The sequence below is a fragment of the Nannospalax galili genome, unplaced genomic scaffold (assembly GCF_000622305.1).
Source record: "Nannospalax galili isolate Female #2095 unplaced genomic scaffold, S.galili_v1.0 scaffold305, whole genome shotgun sequence".
Classification (NCBI taxonomy): Eukaryota; Metazoa; Chordata; class Mammalia; order Rodentia; family Spalacidae; genus Nannospalax; species Nannospalax galili.
In genome coordinates this window covers 2029280-2054140 of record NW_008356258.1, presented here as the reverse complement: position 1 = coordinate 2054140, position 24861 = coordinate 2029280, and the positions used below count along the sequence as shown (strand labels likewise).

General features: G+C 41.7%; 1 protein-coding gene across 2 annotated transcripts in view; it reads right to left on the bottom strand.

The window, feature by feature from the left end:
* Fam160a1 (family with sequence similarity 160 member A1) overlaps window positions 1-24861 on the bottom strand; it is a 337430-nt gene that overhangs the window by 80479 nt on the left and 232090 nt on the right. For both annotated transcript variants that reach the window (XM_029556760.1, XM_008854254.2), the window contains exons 5-6: window positions 14320-14478; window positions 12537-12623 (exon numbers count right to left, since the gene is read on the bottom strand). In XM_029556760.1, the coding sequence (XP_029412620.1) occupies window positions 12537-12623; window positions 14320-14478 (246 nt within the window). The remainder of the gene's footprint in view (window positions 1-12536; window positions 12624-14319; window positions 14479-24861) is intronic.

The following is a 24861-nucleotide window of genomic DNA, read 5'->3' as shown; positions in this document are numbered from 1 at the left end:
TAAGCTTACAATAACGTTATATAAGAATACAACTAAGCTATAAAAATATAACTTTTCCTTCAGTACCACACCAGGATCTACGGGTCTATATATACACACAAGTTCACTTTCAGGGCACGGGGACAAAAGAATTTTCACTCTGATAAAAAGAATAACAAATAAAAAATTGGGCTTCAACATTATTACAGGAAAAGGAATAAGTACCCAGCAAAACTGGGACAACATTCAGGAGCCTTTAATTATAAAAGCCAAGGGCCGACAGTGTAGAGAATGGACTTTAAAAAGCAAAAGTACTGAAATGCATAAGTCAAATGTAAATAGCAGAAAACTACCCTGCTATAATGTTTAGTATGGTTCACCACAGAACGGGAGTCTCGTTTGGGGAGCAAATAACTCAAGGAAAGCTACAAAAGACATAGCAGAGAACCGCTAATTTTGAAAGAAAAAATTAATAATCATAAAAAAGCGTCTCAAGCGTTCAAGGTCAAGACATTATCCTACTTCCACGCTGGGGGGAGGGGCAGCACTGGAGGTACAGTGGTGGGTATACCTGCCTTCTAATGTCAAGCTTTGGACCCCTTTCTTTCAGTCGCGCACTGAAAGCAATGACTTTGCCAATGAAATTCCACAGCATGATTGGAAACCAGATACACAATGTCAAAGTGTTGTGCACCAGAGTGTCCACAATGAAATGGAAGGAAAAAGACCCCAAACATGCTAAGCATCCACCAGTACAAAGGAAGTGTGCTGGGGGAGAATGCTGGGGCGCTTGTCTACCTCCCCCACCCTTGGGGTTTCTCTTCCACCTCCCAGACCAGGAGACACAGGGGGAGACATAGCAGTGCTCTGCTCACTGCTCCCTTAGACAAGGGATCCATCTGCTCCTCTTGAAAACTTGGCACACAACTGTGGCCCACTAATATTTTATAATGGTGTTAATTTGAAGATGCTGCTTAATTGTTTTAAAAATCTTCAGTCATGACTTTCACTGGGTATTGAAGTCCAAAACATGCCTAGCCAGGGAGAGCCAAACTGGGCTATACTGGTCCCAGTCCACCCCACCCACATTAGAGGGTAAATCTCCTGTGGCGGAGACTAGCCTCTTGGAATGTCTTTCTCTTCTCAAATCCCCCTAAACTTCCATCCATCAATGGAAGTCAATAAGCCATGAATTATTGAGCTTGCAGGATGCAGACCATGAATATGTATGTGTGTGTTTGGAAGGCAAGATTGTAAAATAAATGGGCTCCACAGTGGCCTACAGGAACCCAGCACACATGCCCTGAAGGAAATGTCTGAAGTTATTCCACCCACGCATATTATGCAAGCACAATTTCAGCACACAGAAGATGGTGGAAAATCTTTTTTTTTCTGGTAGACTTCTTGCTTCTTTCCACATGCACCTATGCTGAATGATATTCCGAATGAAACAACTGGTTGCTCTTTGCAAAAACCAAAGGTGCAAGTTTTACAGTCAGTTTCCATTGCTGACACCTGTGAGCATGGTGCAGCCAAGGACACTGCTTTCCCTCCATCATCAATTACCTCAGCACATACCCCTCAAGGCCTGTGCCTCCACCTACTGGAGATAGTCCCAAGCTTCTGCCCTCGTTCCTTAAAAACCAGTGAAGGACCCAAACAACGCACTAAACAATGACTATCTTAAATACACTTATCAAAATACGGTGACTGAGCCAGGGTGCAGTGCAGACGCCACCCAAACTCCATTCCCGTCCTTTCTAATCCTGCTAGAGCCAGGACAAGCACCAAAGCCAGCTTAAGCCTCTCCATCCAACAGCCTACCTACCTTCTGCCAACACAGGACCCCTAATAACATACCTGGGCAGAGACTCTTCCAAGCTGGTAATAGCCAGTTGGGCAGTTTCATCTGTTTTGTCTCCTGCTCCTTGACCTGATCTCTGCATTCAGAGAAAAAGAGCCACTAACCCTTTTACTAGGCCTCCTCCTCCTTCCTAGGGACTTTCTGCCACTACTGTCATGTCCACATTCTTGCTGGACACCTAAAATATACAGGACACCACACAGCCCTACAGCAGGGACTGGCAAATATATATAAATCTATAAATATCCAGATAGTTAGCTTCATCTTATTCTATTATTATTGCTAGGGGTGCAATCCAGGGCCTCACAAATTCTGGGTAAGCACTGTACCCTTAGCACCAGACAATAAATATTTTATGTTTGGGGGGCCACAGTCTGTACTATATATTACAGCATTTAAGTGAAGGAGTTGGAGAGTGGTTAAGAGCACTGGCCGCTCTTGCAGAGGACCTGGGTTCAGTTCCCAGCACCCACGTGGTGGTTAGTAATTGTCAATAACTCTACTTCCAGGGAATTCAATGCTCTTTTCTGGCCTCTAGGGGTACTGCATGACATGGGTGCACTTACAAACATGCAGACAAAACACTCATAGACATAAAAATTGAAAAATGTAGGGGGCTGGAGAGATGGCTCAGCGGTTAAGAGCACTGACTGCTCTTGCAGAGGACCCGGGTTCGATTCCCAGCACCCACATGGCGGCTATGAACCATCCTTAACTCCAGTTCCAGGGGAATCTGAAGCCCTCTTCTGACCTCCGCAGCATTGCACGACACGGGTGCACTCACATACATGCAGGCAACCACGCTCATACACATAAAATAAAAAAAATAATAAAATATTTTATAAAAAAAATTGAAAAATGTAAAAAAAAAAACAAACCTATTCCTTCTTTTGAAATTGTGGCAAAATGCACAGAACACAAACTGTAAAATCCTTACCATCACAAGCAAGCTGCTGAGCAGTGTATGTGTCCATACTGTCACTCAATCTCCAGGAAAATCTGCACCTTTGAAACAATTCCCATTTGTCCTTTCTCTTGCCCCTGAGAAACCCCCTTCTATTTTCTGTCTCTATGAAGCTGACCACTCTAGGTACCTTATGTAAGTGAAATCATATATGTGTCCTTCTATAGCAGGCTTACCACATCTAGCAGTATCTTCCAAGTTTATCCATCTTGTAGTATGTCAGGATTTCCTTCCTTTTTAAGGCTGGGTAATATTTCTTTGCTTGTCCCATCCTTTGATTATTCACTCATTTTTACAGATAGATGTAAAAACCATTCCAAATTTGGGTCTATATAAAAACAGGCCACAGGCCACACTGGGCCCTTGGATTCCGGTTTGCCAAACCGTGCTCTAGAGATATAAAAAAGCATACAACATAGAACAGATATTCTAAAATTTCTTAGCCCAGACATCCAAGTATATCAGTATTCTTTTTCACAGCATCTCCAAGCCAAAAAGAACACCCATCCAGCCATCCTAGTCATTATTTAGGTTTGAGCGACATAGCATCTAGTTAGCACCTAACAACCTGCTGAACATTTGATCTGGGCAATCACACTGGAATCTGCAAATTCCTTTCCTGTTCCACACTGACTGTTGTGTGTGACACTTATCGTTTAAGTACAGCATTCACCAAAAGCTCATCTAATCCCATTGAAAGGAATTCGTTACAATTTCATGAAAATAGTTTGAAAACTATTTTGAGCTGGTGTTTCACCTGGTATCTAACAGGTGTCACTACAACATCCTCTTATGTTCAGAACACTTCCTCATGTATATGTGAAGGCTCTGCAAAGATCCAGGGCTCCCTAGCACACAACTTGGGAACACAGATCCACAGATCCTTTCAGGGACTCAGGACAGAGAACAGGCAGGGTGGAACACAAAATATGCCCAACATTAGGGAGGTATGTGTGCCCAGCAATGGAGAACTGGCCCAGTGCCCAACAGTGGAGAAAACGCTGGAAAACCAAGAAGCCTAGAACCTCCCAAGTTACAGCATCAGGAAGTATGGGGCTGTGCTGACCTGACCCCAGAGAACAAAGGGAGAGAACATCTGAGCAAAAAACAGAGTACTGGAGAGTCTGGGAACCAACGATGTGGCTGGGAGAGGGCCAGCACACAGGGCACACTAAGGAGATGGCGAGGCAGAGTTGCTGATGGTCATAGGAGAAAGATGATGAATTAGAAAACGTAATTCAGCAGTGCATAAGACAGCCTCAGGAGAGAAGTTGTATCAGGGAGCCTTGCTAGCTAACTAACCCTGGTCAAGGTGTACAGAAAGGAAGGCCTAAAGTAGCATTATTAGGGGAAGAAACAATAAGCAATCTAATGAAAAAAGGCTGGTGCTATGTTAAGGGAGAGTAAAAAAATCAGACAATGAGCAAGTCTTCTAGGCCAACTAGGAAAAATCATATTATTCACAACAAGGTATGCAAATGACCCACATGGCCTGGGAACAAAGGTATGTGTTAGCTTTTCCTGTTCTACATTTAGGGGGAACAAGAGGCCATTAGAGAAGAGTTCCAGACTGGTGGCTGAATACTCAGGCCCAGCAAACTTCTAACCATCTGTGATCACAAGGGTCCATCAACAGAGAACCAGGCCCAGCATGGGACATGCCAGCACTTAGGAGGAGCCAGTCAGTGCAGCAGACAGATGCCAAAAGAGCACAGGAGAGTTTAGAGTGTGGGGCACCTTGGGTTCAGGGAGTCAGAAGCCTCAGAGGGTAGCTGGTAAATCAATCTCTCTCTCTCTCTCCCTCTCTCTCTCTCTCTCTCTCTCTCTCTCTCTCTCTCTCTCTTTCTCTTCTGGAGAGGTGGCCTATACTGATCTGGAATTCACTATGTAGCCCAGGCTGACCCAGAACTCACAGGCAATCCTCTTGCCTCAGCCTCCCAAGAGTAGGATTACAATACAAGCATGAACCACTGTGAAAGATGAGAATATTCTTTAAGATGCCAGTATTTCAGAGCAAGCATTTATGTATAATACTGATCTGATGAAGAAAAGGCTGGAAATTGTACATTAGGAAAGCTATCACTCCTTTCACATAGTTTAAAGGTAATTTGCTGGTGAGCAGGGCTATTCAATCTTAATTCCCTGTATCCCTATTTCCTCCATCTCCTGTCCCTCAACACAAACCTCCTCTTGAACTCCCTTCCTCTCTGGTTGGTTGGTATTTGCTTTGAGATAGGGTCTTATTTTTGCATATCAGACCGGCTTGGAACTCTGTGTATCCCAGGCTAGCCTCAAACTCTCAACCCTTTAGCCTCAGCCTCCTGAGTACTGGGATTTCAGGTGAGCATGACCACGCTTGGCATTCTGTTTTCTTTTATTCACCCCCATACCTCCCAGAACACCAGTCCATAAAGGCTGCTGCCTTGTCACCACCAGGCCTTCCCTGAGCCTCTTATACCCAACTCCTTCCACCCTGCATACAGCGGACACAAATACTCCCTGGCTTAGGAATCCCATTAGCATCTTTCCTCAGCCCTCGCCCCCATGACCACTTTTGACTCCAGTACTCCTTCGAAGATTTTATCCCCCACAGGCTCTACCATACCTTGGCTCCTGGGACTCTCTTCCTAGACCACCCTCCCTCTCTACTCATACACAAGACTCTCTGCACAGTGCTCTCTCCCTAACCACTTACCCTCTGTGTCTGCCCACACCCTGCTCTGCTTCTTTCTCTCACAGCACTTATTTTAGTCCTTCCTGCTCTGAGTCCGTGGTTAACATGCCTGTCTCCCAGAGGTCCCTCATTATAAACTCCATGGAGATGAGAGGGTTTCACCCACCTTCATCTCCTGTGAGCTCTAGTGAAGTGTTTGCACCTGTGCACACTCCATAAATGGACCCTGAACAAACAGTATTATCTTTCTAACTGTATGAGACGGCAGGGTTTCTCCTAAAATAACTATGATGATTCCTCTGCCTACAGCAGTCTGTGACTTTTCAGAATGTGCTCATGGTTGATCTTCACACTCCCTGAAGACACAGAGGATTACTGTCCTTACAGTACAGTGGAAGACGCGGACTCAGACAGGATAAAAGCTTTGCCCAAGGTCAGAGCCGCAAATACTAAGCAAGAGCTAGGACTAGATCCCAGATCTTCTGACTCATGGTCCAGTGCTGGGCACCCTGCCTCTGCCTAAATTCACATGATCTAATGCCTGATCCGGGATGGTCTCCTGTGCTTTACCTGGCTCTCCACGGCATGTTCACATCTGGCATGCTGTCAGCATTTCCACCTGTCATGTTAAGCTCTAGCTATGATTTTAGGTTCCAGAGGAGAATTACTAAGTATAAATTTTAAGAAGCGGTTTTGAATTCCTTCATAGAAAAGTTTAAGTTGCAATCTACTTGAGCACCGAGCGCAAACACATTACAGGTGCTGGCTGTCCCCGATGATGAATGCTCTGAGATGCTGATACCAGAAGTTAGGAGCACTGGTGGCTTCCAAGAGGTCTTTATCTTCTCACCCTGCTCTACATCTCTGTGGACATGTATGAACCACTATGTCCACAGTTCTCTGGGCTAACTAGTTACCACTTGGGTTCAGCCAATGAAATTCTGGTAGGAGGCTGGGTAGAGGGGACTGAATGAAGTTTGCCTATTGATTCCAAATCCCTTTCTTAGGAGTTGCCTCAGGCTGCGGTTCCTCGCCCCTCTCGGGTAGTACTTTTTATACAGCCCCCCATGACTCTGTACACACTTAACCTCAATGTGGGAGTCATGGTGAGCCTGCCCAGAACAGGGCCACAGACACCCTTACAGTCTTACATCCAGAGACAGGGTCTATGTCCCCTCCCGCTGAAGTGGGTGGGCTCTGTGCTACTGTGAACAAATAAATACGGCAGAGGTAACTGCTCCAGGTTCCCGGCCCCAGCCTGAGGACACAGCCACTTCTAATATTCACTCTTGGAGCTTTTGAAACATTCACTCTTGGGAGTCCTTAGACCTCAACTAGCACAGGAATCCAAATACCTGAGGCTGCCATGCTGGGAGGATCCCAGGCTATCCCTGTGGAAAAAGAAGGTGGGAAAGGGGAGAGAAGCACCCAGCCAGCTCCAAGCTGTCAGTCCCCAACCACAGTAATGATCTTAGCTGAGGCCCAGGCCTCAGTGCGGAGCTGTCCCCAGTGTGCACTGTCTTGAGGCACTGTACCAGCTGGCTAATCACTAGTGATCGATGGCTATTTTAAGTCACTAACTGAGGATAGTTTATAATATGGCAATAAGTCACTGGAACCCTACACTCAGATGACCACCGCACCTTTTAAACTCTCCTCAAAACCTTATTTGAGGCCCACCTGTTCCTGCTGGGGACCTGAATGACAGACCATGAATGACGGTCATTAGGGATGATAGTCACATCCTAAAAGTCTCTCCTTCTGATAAAACAGTAGAACCTCACTTCTCTCTAGGGTGGGATGTGGCCTTGGGCCTTGCTTTCCTTTAGACAATGAAATGTGAACAGAAATGACACGCCACTGCCAAACAAAACTCCATGAGTCGGTAGCTGGCTATTTCCTATGTTTGCTTCCTTTGGACATTGTGACAGGTGATATTCAATCCAGCAGTAAATGTTTTCATCAATCTGCTCCTTAAGTGAGGACAAGATGCACACGCAGCATGAACAAGCGAGCAATACTGTGGCTTCAGGCCAGGCTGCAGCTTGTTTGCCCCTACCACGCAATCACTGTGAATAATACCAAAAGAACTGTGTTTCAGGTCCACAATTAGGAAAATCATGGAAATTGGCACCTCTCCCACTTTCAACCACAGGGGCATGACTGACCCCACTACAGCTAAAGTTCCACCTGTGATTACCCCAACACCACATTCCCACAGGTGGCTCCCAGCCAGTGGCTGAGTGTGGCAGGGATACAACAGCAAACCCACTCCCGAGACCTTCTTTGACAGACAGCTTTTCTCAGGGTGCAGAACCATCTGGAACACTTTCAGTCAATCTCCTCCCCTCCTTCCCTTGGGCTCTGATTTAGCACTGCAGTCTGACAACTCTCCAGCCTTCCTTAACGCTCTCCCTGTTTTCTTTCACATCAGCGCTTCCTGTTTAATCCCACCTTGGCCTCTGCTTCTCTGAGAATGCAGCTCATTCTCCCCAACGAGCATTCAGTTTTGAAATTCTAGCTTGGAAAAATTAACAATACAGACAGGAGAGAAGCAACTCTTACTGGGGAAGAGCTATTTGTAGCCAAAACCAACCAGCTTGGAATACTCAGATCTATACCTGTAGCTAAATCTAACTCCTTACTGCCTGTTATATGGAATCGTTTTCTTTATTATCACTTTTACAAACCATGACTTCAACCTGTCTATAAAAATTTATCCTTTCCTGGGCCTGGAGAGGTGGCTCTGTGGATAAGAGCACTTGCTGCTCTTACAAACAATCTGAGTTGTTTCCAACATTCATGTGGGGTGCCTCACAATCTCTTATAACTCCAGCTCCAAGACAGCCAATGCCCTCTTTTGACCTCTACAGGTACTGCACTCATGTGCATGCACACACACACACACACACACACGAGAGAGAGAGAGAGAGAATTTAATTTTTTTTAGTTTACTCTTCCCCAAATGTCTAAAGTAGGCTTTCAATCCCTTATTCTAAACTCTAGAGAGTATGTGTATTTGGGAATTCAAAACTTGTAGAAAATTAGTATATCTTTCATGTTTTATATAAAATTCCCAGGAGGACTTGATAGCACCCTAATCAAAATATTAATATTTCCTCCACAAAACACAAATTTTAATACAAGTAGGTTAAAGTAAATAGTATTAAGATAGTTTAGGTAGGAACAGACACCAAATTAGTTCAGTAAAAGTTAGGTTGTACCAAATAAATTTCTGAACACATTCAGTTTTCAGAATTTGTTTTTATTTATTTATTTATTTATGTATGTATGTATGTATGTATTTATAGATCTACACGATATGAGGAAAAACCTAGGGCCTCACACATGCTCAGCAAGCTTCACTCCCAGCCCCAGTGTTTCTGATGCTCAAGTGCACATAAGGAAAGTATATCCTCACTAGAGAAAACTATGCAGCTTTTTAAAAATGCAAGTGGGCCTCTGTGCTAACCCAGAAGAGTGGCCATGCCAGAGTGTAGATGAAGAATGCACATGCAAGAGCAGCTTTCAAGGGCAGAGTTTCTTTACACGTATATAGAGTAGAAGGAGGAACTGTGGAGATGATCTTTGCTCAGCCCACATGCCACTCCACACCTCTCCTACAAGGTTTTTGGGGTTTTGTTATTATTGTTGTTGCTGTTGATGGCGATGGTGGTATGTGTTTATGTGTGTGCATGTGTATGGTATGTAGTATGGTGTGTGTGCAAAAGCATAGATATGAGCTTGTGTGCATATGAGTGCACATGCATGTGTGTGTGCATGTGCATGTGTGTAGCCTATGTGCATGTGTGTAGCCTATGTGCATGTGCATGTGTGTAGCCTAGAGGTCAATGTCAGGTATCTTTCAATCACTCTCTACCTTTACTTTTTGAGACAGGGTCTCTCACAGAACCTGAATCACCAATTCACCTAGGCTGGCTGAGCTTTAGGGATCCGCCCGTCTCCACCTGCCCTGGCCCCATCTTGCCTCTCAGCGCTGGTGTTCCAGGCATAAGCCACCAAGCGGCTTTTTATGTAAATTTTGGTGCTCTGAACTGAGGTCCTCAAGCTTGTGTGTTAGCATTTTACTGACTGAGTCAACACCCCAAGTCCCCCCACAAGCTTTTATAATGCCTCCATCTCTGACTAAGGGTTGCTGAAGAAATACTGTGTGTACATATTGATTGTGATGTGGGGGAAGTTTTAAGTCGAATTTATTTGTATTATTTATGAAGCAGAGAGAATAAGTTTACCATTGCAAACTGTCTACACTGATGGCAGGTAACTAAAAACTACACACAATTCAGGAGATGAGAGAATGCATAGTGGAACTTTATTTGGAAGACTAAAGCTCAACTGTCAGGGCGGTAGACCCAACATATGCAAAACACAGATTGGAGTTCTCACTGCAGACTCGAACCACATCCAAGGAAAGAATGTAGACTAAGCTGATCACTCCTACTGGGAGCTTCTTAAGATACACCCAACTCTGAACTCCGCTGGTCTGCCCTCGGGCTGCTGCTCATGAACATATTCCCTTCAGTAGCCCCTGAGGGAGCAAGAGCCTAAGGAGAGGTCAGTCCCTGCCCCAGCACCTTCCTACCCAACCTTTCAGTTCTAACTGACAAAAGCACAAACAAACAAAAAGATGCAGAATCTGGAGAAAGAAATGAAGGAGAAAAACAATCAGGTCTTTATTTTCCCTGGATACTAAACAGAATTGCCCCAGGAGAAAGAATGTGCAATAGATAAAAGTCAAAGAATCTTACTTAGGGAGCTGCAAATCCAAACCCAACACAGTAACATCTACTTTTTATTTCCTTTTTTAAAATTGACTTTTTATAATACATATGTATTAACTTCATGGTTTTAAACTCGCCTTTAATCCCAGCACTTGGGAGGCAGAGGCAGGCGGATCTCTGTGAATTCAAGGCCAGCCTGTCTACATAGTAAGTTCCAGGACAGCTGGGGGTACAGGGAGACTCTGTCTCAAAAGGACCAAAAACAAATAAATAAATAAAAATAAAATAAAATCTCAATTTTTAAATTATGGACATAACTACATACATACAGTGCTGTCTAAAATTATTCTCTTTTTTTTTCTAAAATTGTTGTCTTATAAGCCACTGTCTGGGAAAGTAACAAGTGCTAGCACTCTACTGCCACTTTGATGAACATTGCCTTTGTGTGTTGGTTTGTTTCTTCATTTTTTTCTACTTCTTAAGTCTAAGGCATTACATTCATCAGTGGAGATATTCCAGTGAACAAAACACACGGGAGCCCTATCCCCAGAAAGTGTGCTTACTTCTATGGAGACGGACGTTAAACAAGCACAGCTAACACCTGAGTTCCACTCATGCTGAGTGCTATGAAGAAGTGGGGTGGAAAGAGTCTCACAACAGCTCTCTGAGATGGAGCTCATCCTCTGCTATGAACGGAGATGCCATTGTGCTTAGTTACATAGAAGTAAGAATCGCTGGTGTGCTACTGCTCAGCAGGGTGTCTACAGGTAGCACCAATATGCAATACATTTCAAAAAGCTAGAAGGGAGGATTTTGAAGATTTTCACTATAAAGAAATGACAATGTTTGGGAAGATAAATATGTTTAACTTGACTTAAACATTACATAATATATGCATGTATTAAAACATCACCTAGTACCCCATTAACATGCAAAGTGTTTCCATTCATATTTATAAAATTAAAGTGCATTAATTATAATAGCACAAAATATTGTGGAAAATAGTAATAATACTTATCACTACTACAATAGTTATTTTATGTCAATAAAATTATTTAATGTCAGTAGGTCATTCAGGAAAAACTTGGGAATAAATGGGGAAGAAAGAAATGGGGGTATACAGAGAATGACTGCAAAGAACTCCAACGGCACTGCTGTATTCCACTGAAAAGGAAAGTTCCTCCACGTTCAGTCTTAGAGACCTACAGTGCTCACACACAACCGCAAAGAGCCGAATATTGACCAATGGAAGGATGGCCCGGGAACACGGAAGGCATCATGTGTTTTCAAAGGTTGCCCTGGATTTCCCAAAACAAATCTAATTCCACAGATCTGGTCTCTCTGTATTTTATGAAACACTAAAATAACCTGAAGATATCGATATTTTGATGTTTAAATCATATCTAAGGTTACTTCTTGAACCTACATGTAGGAAGAATTCCATATCAAACAGTTTGTTCTGTAAAACATGTTCACTAAGTTCAAAGGGCCTTGAACCTGAGGAGATAAACAGCTTCCACAGAAACCTGCTACTGTGAAACAGAACCCCATCAGCGTGCATTGCAAGGCTTCCATGTTGCTACAATCCACAGTTCTTGGATTTTATAAAGTAAGAAAATATAAAACTGGAATTTAAATATGTAGAAAGGAGTGTGCTTCATCCAAGCCACATTGTAAGTTAATTATTGATCTTGCCCAACCAGAGACAAAGACTCCTTAAAATTAGAATTCTAGGCCAATGGGCATCTCATAACAGTTCACAATGGAAAAGCTATCAGTTGATTTATTATACAAAATGAGAGTCATAAGGAATTCAAAGTGCTGCTAATGAGACAGCCAACCTTTGATGGGACCTTAACTTGGCTTCACTTTAATTTTTGCAGTCATAAAACTGTGATAATAGAAAATCATGTTCTATTAAGGAGACAGCAAAGCTATGGCACGTGTGCTCCCTCTGCCCCCTCCGTGCCCACAGTAGCCCATGCATTCTCTGTAAAAAAGGTGGCCTCAGAGGACAGTTTAACAGAACATTCAAAGAAGCTCCCTCCCACAAAGTGAAGTAGGGCCAAGAGTCAGAAACCATTCATCAACTCTTGTATGGACTGACTTACTTGACATTCATAGGACTGTATTCCACTACACCAAATGGATTCCATCCAACTTACCTCGAGGCTATTTTTAAGACCCAGGTTTGATACTACTAAGAAGTTTGAACAGAATGAGAAGAAAATAAGGTTGCATCTACCACTGAGTCAACTACCTTCCTCAGTTTCCCTATAAACAGACAGAAGATGACCTCAGCCAATCACTTACCTTATGGAGGGCAGGAGCCAAGACTGGTACTAAAAATCCATTGTAAATGTAGCCGACAAGCTGACTGCGGATCAAGGGGTGAGCCACCTGAGACAAAAGCAGCAGAAGGCAGGGTTCAGTCTGCATGGTGCCTTAAAACCTAACAATTCTGTGTACATCCTAAATTCACAAAGGAAACCCACATGCAGGGATGTATTCCATTGTTAAAGAATACTTCAGACCACACTCTGCCATGTGATTTATTTTTCCAAGTGTTTATTACAGTATAAACAGCTAGGTTAAAGTTGTACTTCCAAATATAGAAAAAAAAATGGTAATTTTAAATTCAGCTTGAAAAAGACAATAAATAGACTAAATATGCATAAGGATTTATAAATTAAAATGAACAAATTAGAAAGTATAATTCTTTGCCCCTTAACTTCCTCTAGGCCTCCTATCATTTTGTGACTAAGTTTTAAAAAAGAATATAGCTGCCAAAATGGATAATTAAATACACTTACTTTGCCAGCAGAAAGAATTTTGAAGACATATTTTCTGATATTTGTAAGGGGGGGAGGATTTATAAAATATTTTAATAAAAGCAGAAAACATTACTGAAAGTACAGTTTTTCCTATATTTGATTTTCAAAATACAAGTAACATGGATAAACCTGTATTAATGTCTTTTATAAGTAATTCTTCTAGGGGTTCCCCCAGAAAAAATTATTAAAAGTATATGCCTTTAGTTTCAAAATGCATCATAAAATAAATAATGTCCCTGTTCTTCACCATACTCATCAGCTTTACTTCAGTGAAAAGCAATTTCTAGGGAAGTTAAATCACTGATAATCTTCCTCTCTGTACATCTGAAGAGGAACTAATAGGATTGCTTTTATTTCCACACACTTCTACAAGAAAATGTTGACAGACTATAGTATTAAAGAAAAAAAAAATCTAAATGTAATCCATTTATCTTATATGTAAATAAAAGCTCCTTTGATTTAGCAATAAAAATGAGATGAGAGCGAAAATCATTTACTTTCATTTCCTCCAGAAGCTATTTCTTTATTTGGCAGATAAACAGATTATAACTAACATTTTCACCTCAAAATCACCACAAACAAACCTGATTTCTTAATAAACCCGATATTAAGGTAATATTTATGTCCCGTAAAAGAAATTTTTGATGAAAACATATATAAAATTGGATTTTTATTGAAAGCAGTAACAAGGAATCTAAACGTAAAATCTAATCAAAAAGCCAAATATGCAAGAGTTTAGCAGCTGGTTTTGGGTTTTTTTTCCCCTAAAGCAGGCCAATTTCAAAGCGAATTTAATTTTTGTTGCTAAGAAGATGGTTAACTTCTTCCAAATTCAATTGAGATAACAATATTCTTTATGTAGTATGCATCATTAAGCAAAATAAAGTGTTTTCCTTTGTAAGCTCCCAGGAAGACCTTAAAGTAAAAGTGTTATAATTTAGGGTACTTAGAAGCCTAAAAATATCTATTTAATGAGTCAGCCACTGAACTTATTTTTGATGGTTAAGTGGATCATCAAAACAGAATAATACTTTTTATAGAGAGAATAAAATGCTCTCATTTGTTCTCAATTGAAACTTTTCAGAGACCTACTAACTAATATTTTCACTCATCTGCAGGCATTCAGTGGGCTTCAAGCAAAGCACCATCATTCCATAAATATTTGTCAAAATTAACAAAGGGTACATGTACACACTAATCCCAGGCAAGGCCTGAGCTCTGACCAGGCTCCTGCTCAAGGATGGTTTACTGTGCTGCTGTACCTGGATGACTGCATTGCAAAACTCCAGGGAGTTCATGAACTGTACAAGGGAGGGCAGCAGAAGCCAGTCATCTTTGAGAAGGCAATGCCACTCTTCACCCTTTTCTTCCAGCTTTGTGGGCAAGGAAGAGTAGAGCCCACTGAGTCCAGTTGCAAGTACCTGCATTCAGAAAAAAAAAAAACATAATAGTCTTGTCTGCAGCATATGACCTACACCTAGCAGTTCACAAGGATGCCTATATTGTCGGTCCAAAGACTGAACTTTGAGTAGCAAAGTATTGACAGTATGAGAAGATTTAGCCAGCTAGGAGGGATTCAACAGGTGGAGAGAGGACCAGAGCTACTTGATGACTAGGCAAAAGGCTGATGACAGTGGCTCCTCTTTTATGTCAGGCATCATGATGAGCTGGGAGTGGAGCTAGTGAGAATGCTGAAAGTAAAGATGAACGGAACATGACTGTCATACCAAGAACTTCAGGAAAGGAACAAACTTATAAACAATACAGTACAGTACAAAATGGTCAGTGCCAATAAACAGGAGTATCTCAATTCAAATACTCTAGGCAATGGGAGGCAGCTGTGGATAAAGGTGGTCCAAGACAGGAGGATGCACAAGTAGGGACTGGGAGTGGTTTTATGAGGAAGCACCCTTGCAATTCCATGTGTGTCAAAGGTCATGATGAACACTTGCACATTTATACGTTAGGAAGCAGCCCTTTCATATACATTATCTCATCCAACAATCACAAAGAGTATAGCAGGGAGAAAGAACTGGAAGAGGTGAGCTGGTAATGGAGGTCAGCGAGACGTAGAGACAAAAGTTCAAACAGAGCAAGTGTGGTCTACTCTGAAGTGTTACCAGGAGTCTCACGTGCCAAGTGGATATGAGAATGATCTAACCAAGATCTCTGATTTTAATCCCAAACTCCTGGAGTTTACTTCTCTTTATGCTCTGCTCCTAAAACTATGCTGACAGAATTGGACTTAGTGAAAGTAAGAACTCCAAACTGCCAAGTTATCCAACTTCATCTTTAAGAAAATGGAGATGCTGGATGTGGAGAGACGCTTCAGTGGTTAAGAGCACTTGCTGCTCTTACAGAGGACCCGAGTTTGGTTCCCAGCACTCACATGGCAGTTGACAACTTACTTTAACTCCAGTTTTAGGGGATCTGATGCCCTCTTCTGGCCTCCATGGACATTGTACAAGACAGGTACACTTGCATACATGGATGGAAACAGTCAAGAAAAATATGCTGAGTCAGGTCCAGAAAAGAAATAGTGGCATACTTCATTGTTCTCCCAGTCCAAAGAGAGATGAATGAGGAATTATAATAGTGTTAGAAATGTTCAGAACACACAAGAGAAAATACAGGACTCTGTGGGTATGCAAAAGGCTCTTCAGTCAGACTTGAATGTGGGGGTAGCACAGGAAATGTTCTCAGAAGGGATGTCCAAGCTGCTGAACAGCAAACAGGAGTTAAGCAGAAAATGAGTGGTGGGAAGGAAGACTATTTCAAGCTGAGGAAACAGCATGCACAAAAGCTGAACAGAGAAAGAAGAGATGGCATCCCACAGGGCTCAGAGGCACAGCACCATTAGAACAGGGAAGGTGGACCACAGATAGAAAACGGCAAATATGAGCCTCATCTTGCAGAGTTTTACAGGCCAGGATGAAGAGCTGTGTGACATCCGGATGGAGAGCACCACAGATAGCTGTCGTGGGTCTGATGCCTAGGAGAGCGCTCTGGGGCGGAGATAGTTATCTGGAGCCATCCATATGGAGGTACCTCAAGCATATAAACCAGAGAGAGGAGGAGGAAAGGGAGACTTAGACCGGTAAAATAGGACAGAATAACACATAGAGCCTGGCAAGAGAAACATGAAGACAGAGATGTCTAGGTCCAGGTACGTTAAATCTATGAAAAAATTTCCATAGGCCTATGGTTGCCTCTCTTTTCCCTTGTCCAGCACACTCTGTATCCCTTGGTGTGGCAATCATCTCTGCAGCACGCAATAGTTTATGATCTATTTTCTCCGTCTCTTTTGATCTGACTTGGTCACTCCAATCCACACTGGAGGAACAAATAGTTTATCCAGTCAGGTAAGTTAAGTCTCGAATGTGGTCTTCCAGGATAACACACTAAATTTACTAAGAGTACAGGCCTCCAAGGTCTTAGCACAAAGACACAAGAGGAATCCATGAGAGAGACTGGGAAGAATTGGGGAGATGCTACAGGAGCCCATGTTGCAGAATAAAGGACAGTGAGAAAAATCGATGAGTGATTCCAACACCAGAAAAAATTTTAAATTATATAAATTTCTTGGTTCTATTTCCTAGTAACCTTTATCCAAACATATTTGACTCACTCCCTAAAAAAATACTGACTACTTAGTTTCAGGCCATGTACTATGGTAAATTTAGGAAACAGAACTGTAAATGAGACTGATCTTTTATATCCTTTTCAAAATCAGTGTATCTGTGGTCCCAAAGGAAAATGTCCTCTATTCGAAGTACTTAGCTCCTTGTCAATAGAATCAAACAAATCACTTTAATTCTGGTTTTGAATGTGACCCAAATGAGTTGTCTGCTATAAATTAGAAACCTCTGGCAAAAGTGAACAGAGCCCAGAGTTCTCCTTGAAGAAGTTTAATCTTGATGCCACATTTTTAAAATCAATTACATTTGCTAGCTCATGCTAAATTAACCACAGAACAAAGGCTTTAATTCTGTGTTCTCCTGGTTTCTTAACCACTTTGAGGCTTTGAAGATGAATTCATAAAGACAGGCTTAATTTGTCTGACTAAAAAGCTGGGAATAACTATTCAGTATATCAATATAATTACAGCAACATTAATTTTCAAATTACATACATCAGTGACAGTAATTAAAAATAACACATACCTAATACTCAATTTTTAAAGTGAGTATTCTAGAAGGGAATGGTTAAGATATGAACAGAAAGAAGCCTTCCCAGACAGAAGAATACTTCGGGTCCAGGACACTTCCTGAACAGAAGTAACAGCTGGTGGGTAGGTGAGTGGAGTTCCCACCACGTTCAAGCCACTATACAATACAGCTAGGAAACATCCCAGCTATCTTCTTTAGAATGGCAAGAAAAGCATAGGGAAATATTCTGCAAAATAATGAGCATTCCATGTTCTTGGAGACAAGATTCCAAATCTTCACACCTGTTCATGTCTGCATTCCCTTCCAAAGCTCTGAGTTCAGATTCATTCACACAGATTGTACACAGCTCCAGAACACAGATTGTGGCCCATTCATAGACAAGGTAGACACTGGGGATAGCAAACAAGTCAGACAGAAGAGATGGAGAGGTCTGCCTATAAGTTAACAGACACGAGAGAAACAATTTTTGAAAAACAATTATTACCCTCAAGAATACACAGAGGGCTGAGAAAGTAGAACCAGGGAAAAGGAGAGTCAAGAGTAGGTCTGTGGGTATCTTTTCCAGGTTCAAGAATTTAACAGTACAATTGATTTACTTTTAAAATTGCCCTTTTTAACTGGAAAATTAAATGACAAAAATGCAACTATATCTGCACTCAAGAGCTAACTGAAAATAAAATGCTCACCCACTATTGTAGTCTTTTACTGATTCAGTCCACAAAAAAAATTCTAAAACATAATGCTATTTCTAATATATTAAATATTAACCAAATATTTTTCATTTATCTCAAGAATATCCTTAAAAGAAACTATCATGGCCTGGGAGATGACTCAGTGGGTAAAGTGTATTCTACACAGGCATGAGCACCCAAGTTGGGATCCTAAACATTCACATGAAAACCAGGCAGGCCAAATGGCCTTCCTGATTCCAGTGCCTGGAAGGCTAAGCGGGGATCCCCAGAGCAAGCCAGCTACCTAGACTAGTCGAAACGGTAATACCCAGCTTCAACTGAGAGACCCTGCTTCAATGAGTAAGGTGCCTAGCAATCAGGGAAGATACGGGACTTTAGCCTCAGGCCTCCAAGTGCACATGCAAACATGTTCACATGCATCTGCATATACATGTGTGCTTCTACACATGGGAACACACATATACATACACATACACACCACAAATAGACACATGCAAAAGAAGGAAGGGGAAAGGGAGGAAAATCATCATCTAGGACCATATGGATAACAACAGCAAAAAGCAAAGAACTTTCCTCACTCGTGGGTATAATGGTGCTAAGGCCAGCAGTTTTAATATCAGGTTTTGAGCCAGATTCTGGCATTAACAGGTAGTTATAGCTCTTTAACTTAAATGAGCTATTGTGAGGATTAAATAAAATAATACATGTGACGAGATTAGTGCAATGGCTCACATATCCTAATGGAGGAAAGAAAAGCCATACACAGAGCACTGAGCAAGTTAATGCCCATCTTTAGCTTTAAACATCTCATGGTACACAGTTAATTTTAGCAAAAACAAAGGTTTTTAGCAGATGGCTTTAATCTGAAGCTAGCAGCAGAACACCTGGTAGAGACCATTTGATTCAACCTGCCAAAATAAAAAGCCTCATAAATTTTAGATATGGGATAAATAACTTCTTACCTGCAGCTGTGTACCTAAAGGTCACTTGCTTCAATCTGCGTTTCTTGATTTATGTATACTAGGCTGTTTGCTACCTTTGCCAACATGTGACAATTGGCTTAGGTGTAACCATCAACATTTGGTTTAAAAAAAATCAAAAAGAGAGATAAGACCATTTGTTGGTAGCATATCGTTCTGTAGGGTGTCCGTACTCTCCTTTCCTTGGGAGTGAAAAGAGAAGTGAGACAACAGAACCGGCCCCTTTCCTATCAACTCTAAAGACAAAAGTTTGGAAAAGAGGTCCAATTTGCTGAAAGAGTCATTACTCTCCCAAGAGCCTGATGCTAACATACTTTGACAATCATACTAATTAGAGAAAGCTTTTTGTCAGTTGTGGCCCTTAGCTGGCTGGTTAATAGAGTATTCTTTTATTTTCAACATAAAGGGGTCTTTTTTATTTTAATTATGTTGTCAGACTTAATTACGGAAAACCGGGTACAAATGAGATTATGGGATCTATCCTGAGGGGCAACTTAACACAAGAAACTCGTCTTCCTTTCTAGTAAATAAGGTCATCTGGCAATGTTGTTTTCCCTCTAATTTTAATGAACTGTAAGTGTTTTAAAACACAGTTTTATAAAAGCAAAAATTAGTGGAATCAGGTTAAACACAGTGGAAATTTAAACATTAAAAACATGCCTCATTCTTCTCCTGATGCATTCTAATTATGAAATATTACAAACAGGCAAAACATAACAGGACTTATCAGATTTTTAAGATTTTGTCATAATTTCTTCAGCATACTCTCTATGTTTTAAACAAAAATGAGGCATTGAAGGCTGGGGCTGAGGCTGAATGGTAGAACACATGTACAAGTATGCATGAGCATCTGGGTTCAGTCGAATTTTTACTTTATGTGTGTGTCCAAAAACCAACAGGCACTGTTGTAAAGTTTCATGTAAATTTTATGTAGATGCTAACGTGGTGTATAACATTTGCCACTTACTGATTTCAACATATTTTTAGATTTATTGGTCTTCATACATCCAGATGTGGTTACATGCTAATACATATAATTCATTTTGAATGCTGAACAGTATTGCACTGACATATGTGACATATGAAGAAAGTGGTTTCCTTATCTTCCATTTCCTATATTTCCACTTTTCTCTTCTTCAAATCACTGTTCATCAAAAACATTCTTATTCCAAATTTCTCTAGGGCAAATATCCAGAAGTGAAGCAGGAGGGTCACACAATATGCAAATATTCTATTTTAATTATCATTGCTATATTTCTTTTTAAAATTACTATTACAATTTACAGTCTCAAAAGTTCTTGTTTTTTCCATACTCCTGAAACACTGGAATTGTCATATTCTCTAGTGGTTAATCACTATGAAGAGTGCTTACCAGTGTCTCATTGTGTGCTCAATTTGCCATTCCCTGTTTCTAGAGAAAGGAACCTATTTTCATTGCTTCCTGGCTTAGATGTCTTCTCAGAGTCACATATCCATATCCTTTGGTCATTTTTCAAATGGGTTGCACAACTTTTGTTATTAATTTGTAGCTGTGGTGATTTGATTGAAAAATGTCCCCCAAAGGCTCATGTACTTGGACACTTAGTCCCTGTCAGTAGCACTATTTGTGGAGGTTACGGAACCTTTAGGAGGTACAGCCTTGCTAGAGGAACTGTGTCATGGAGGGCTTTGAGAGTTTATTGCCTCACCTTCCTTCCTGTTCCTCTCTCTCTCTCTCTCTCTCTCTCTCTCTCTCTCTCTCTCTCTCTCTCTCTCTCTCCCTCTCCTTCCTGTGTGTGAATGATGTGATCAGTTAGCTTCTTATTCTGGCCACCTGCTGCCATGCCTTCCCTGCCATTATGAACTCTAACTCTTGGGAACCATAAACCAAATAGATTCATAAATTTATAAGTTGCTTTGGGCCATAATATTTTACCACAACAACAAAAAAGTAACTAATATAAGTGAGCCTATTTTCATATGCCTGCTGGATTTACTGTCATCTCAGAATCATATGTTCATATTCTTTGGTCATTTTTCAAGTGAGTTGTTACAACTTTTTGTCATTAGTTTGTAGCACTGCAAAAATTTTAGTATATTTTAGGTATCAATAATGTTGGCTACTGGGAGAGTAATGGGTATTTCAGCCAATTTGACTCTTTTTAAAATTATTTTTAATTATTATTTTTATTTTATGTGTATGACTATCTTGCCTGCATGGATGTAAGTGCACCCATGTCATGCAATGTCCACAGATGTCAGAAGAGGGTGTCGGATTCCCCTAGAACTGGAGTTACGAATGGTTACTAACCACTATGTGGGTGTGATCTTCTGCAAAAGCAGTCAGTGCTCTTAACTACTGAGCTATTTCTCCAGCCCCAATTGGACCTCTTTATGAAACTTATCTTTAAAGGTAATATAAAGAGGAGGCCAGTTCTGCTATCTCTTATCTCACATGTATGTTGCAAATAAATTCTCCTAATCAATGTTTTTGTTTTTAGTCTCAGTCTTTTCTTCCAATGGCTACAGTAGTATGGTATCTTGACTCCTTATTATTATGTGAGTTCTTGAGTCTGACTGCCCAAGTTCAAATTCTGACTCTAACTACATGCCTTGATTTCTTCCTCTAAAGAAGGGTATAATAAGAGTATCAACAGCTGTAAGGGTTCAACAATTAATATATTTAACACACTGAGAATAGTGCCTAGCACATGGCAAGCTGACTACAAGTGCAAGATCAATGGCTGCCATAAGAAAGCGTCTCCCCTGTTCTTGTCCTCACATTCTTGTAAATAACTTTAACATCAATTTGTCACATCCTATAAACACCTATTTGCATTTTTAATTAAATCGTATTTACACGCACAAGCTACACATCACAATTACAAAAGGAGAAACCCAGTAGTCAACACACTAACCAATCAAATATCACCAAGAGTGTGACAACCCAACCCAAGCCTCTTGATGTACCTCACAGTGAGAAATAAACTGTATGTAGATACTGTAAAATATTTTTTAGTTTTAAATTGAATATCTGCAAGTTTCATACAATACCTCTTGATCAAACTTAGACACCCCCTCCCCTATCTTGAATCCTCCCATAGCCTCCCCACCAGATTTCATGCACTCTGTCATATGTGTTAAGGCCTTACTGAGTCAAGTTTATGTCCTCAAATGTCCCTAGGTGCGAGTCCATCCACTGGAGCCTGGTCAACCTATCTAGCATTGCTCCCTTAAAGAATGTCATGCAATGCCTGTAGAGGTTAGAAGAGGGAGTCAGATCACCTGAAACTGGAGTTTCAGATAGTTGTTAGCCGCCATGTGTGTGCCAGGAATCAAACCCAGGTCCTCTGGAAGAGCAGTCAGTGCTCTTAACTGCTGAGCCATCTCTCTAGCCTAAGGATGAGGCTTCTTACCTGTTTCCCCACTTGTATGAATTTTTGTCTGATTTGAGCTTGTATGAGTCTTGTGCATGCTGTCAACCTGCTGCAAGTTCATATGAGCAAATTCCTAGCTGCCTGGAAAACTCTATTTCCTTGTGATCATCCCCACCCTGGCTCATACAGTCTTTCTGCCCTCTCTTCTGCAATGGTCCCTGAATCCTGGGTGGCAAAGGTTTGATACAGGTGTCCTACCCAGGGGGACACACTCTACTTCAAAGTATTTTTGCAAAATATTTAACTTAATCAAACCCAACTCAAATTTGCAGGAAATTCAAGGGATGGGAACATGTCAATCTATACAAGAAACAATCAACCCCAGAAGGCGCAATGTTCTTAAGACATTGATCTACTCCCTAAAAAAGTGATACGGGGGAAGGGGGCTGGAGAGATGGCTCAGTGGTTAAGAGAACTGGCTGCTCTTGCAGAGGACCTGTGTTTGAGTCCTAGAACCCACATGGTGACTAATAACCATCTGTAACTCCAGTTCCAGGGGATCTGACGCCCTTTACTGTCCTCTTAGGGCACTGCACCATATGGGTGTACTTACATACATGCAAGTACTACATTCATACACATAAAATAAAAATAATAATAATAAAGTGATACCAGGGATAAGAAAGGCAGCAAACTGCTACATACTAATGAAGACAAACTACATGACAACCAGATGTATACTTTCTTACTCTGTTTGGGTGAGGAGGCTATTAAAGCAATTTGGGGCTTAATGGGGGAATTGAATACTAGATCAAATTAAGGAATTATTGTGCAATTTTCTTAGATATAATAATGATAGCGTGCTTATGCAGGAGAATGCCATTCGTAAGAAGATACCCTAAAGTATTTTATGTCTGTCACTGAATTTTGAATAACAGAATAAAAAGATAAAAATAACAAATGAAATACAAATGAATGCCAAAATATTAAGAATTTTGAATCAACTCTGTTTCCCTGGGCTGCACAGCCTGCCAGCCTGTTTCCTGGATGCCTGGGCTGAGCCCGTGGCCCAGGGCCACCACTGCTTCCTGGTCCCTTGCATCCAGACAGATCCAGTTCCTTCTCCAGGTCCCCAGGAGCCCTCTGGGCCTGGTCCCACCCTCACCTCCCTCTGCTTCCCTGGGCCTGCAGACCCGCTGGCCTCTCTCTGGAGTAAGTCGATCATGCCCTCTGTGCCTTGACCCCCCCAGCCTCATTCACCCTCCCATCTCCCCCGCCCATCTCTCCTCCTAACCTGGGTACTGTCCCAGTCCATATCTTGGCACCCCAGACACCGGAAGAACCACCACCGCTTCCTGATCCTTTGCATCCAGACCAACCCAGTTCCTTCTCCAGGTCCCCAGGAGCACTCTGGGCCTGGTCCCTCCCTTACCTCCCTATGCTTCCCTGGGCTGCACAACCTGCCAGTCTCTTTCCTGGAGGCCAGAGCTGACCTTTTGGCTTCCTGATCCTTTGCATCCAGACCAACCCAGCTCCTCAGTGCAGTCCCCAGGAGCCCTTGGTGCCTCTTACTGCCCCCATCTCCCTTTGATCTCTGAGTGTCACAGCCACCAGCTGCCCTAGACCAGCATCTTTCCTAGGCCCTGTGCCCAGGCCAGTATAGCCCCCAAATTCCTAAGGCCAATATCTTTCCTGGAGGGATCCAGACCTTAGGAGAAAGCTTGAGAGCACCTGATCCTCATCTGACTTGGGCCTCTGTGGGAACTCCTGAAGACAAAAGCAATCTGGCCACTCCAATATAAAATCAAAAGAGAGAACCAGAAGCTTAGGCGAACCAGCTTTTCATGCCCAAAAAGTAAACCACAAAGGCTCGTAAAGTTTACAAAACGAAGCAGACCTAAACTTGAAGGCTTGAGTCTCACATAAGAATCAGAAACTACAAAAGAAATTCACATGTGAAAATCACAGAGAAAAAATAATAACATGAAAAATCAAAATAACTTATCCCCACCAAATACCAATAGTCCTCTAGAGGAATACAATGAGAAGCCCCTAGAGATAATGCAGGACATGGAACTCAAAAGAAAAATTGTAAACATGATAAAAGAATTCAGTGAATTTAAAGAACACACAAACAAAGAAATCAAAGAACTGAAGGAAGATAGGGAGAATAGATAGGTAAGGTTTATCTGAAAACAAGCGGTCTTTGCCCAAGATTTATCTGCATGGCATGCAGTAATTAAAAGTACCAGACTGGTGGAACTAACCTTCTTGGATGTTTAACAGACATACTTTGAGGCCTATACTAATTTAGTCAGAGGGACATAAAGGACTCCTTGCCCTCCTAGGTTGACTAGTTCCAGGGGACTATAAGCATCTCCCAAAATGTCCTGTAATTGTAGTGGGTCACCTGTCCTCTTGATCAATGAGACTGAGGAGACCCCACTAGATAGACATGAACCAGTGTCCAGTCTACAAAGAGGAGGGTCAACACAGAGGAAACATTTCCTCCATTCTTCTAAGCAAAGCCAGCCATGGTCAAGTAGGACCTCTGACTTACCTTCACATAGGTGGAACTGGTAAAAGAAAGGAGCCAGGGGCTCCTCC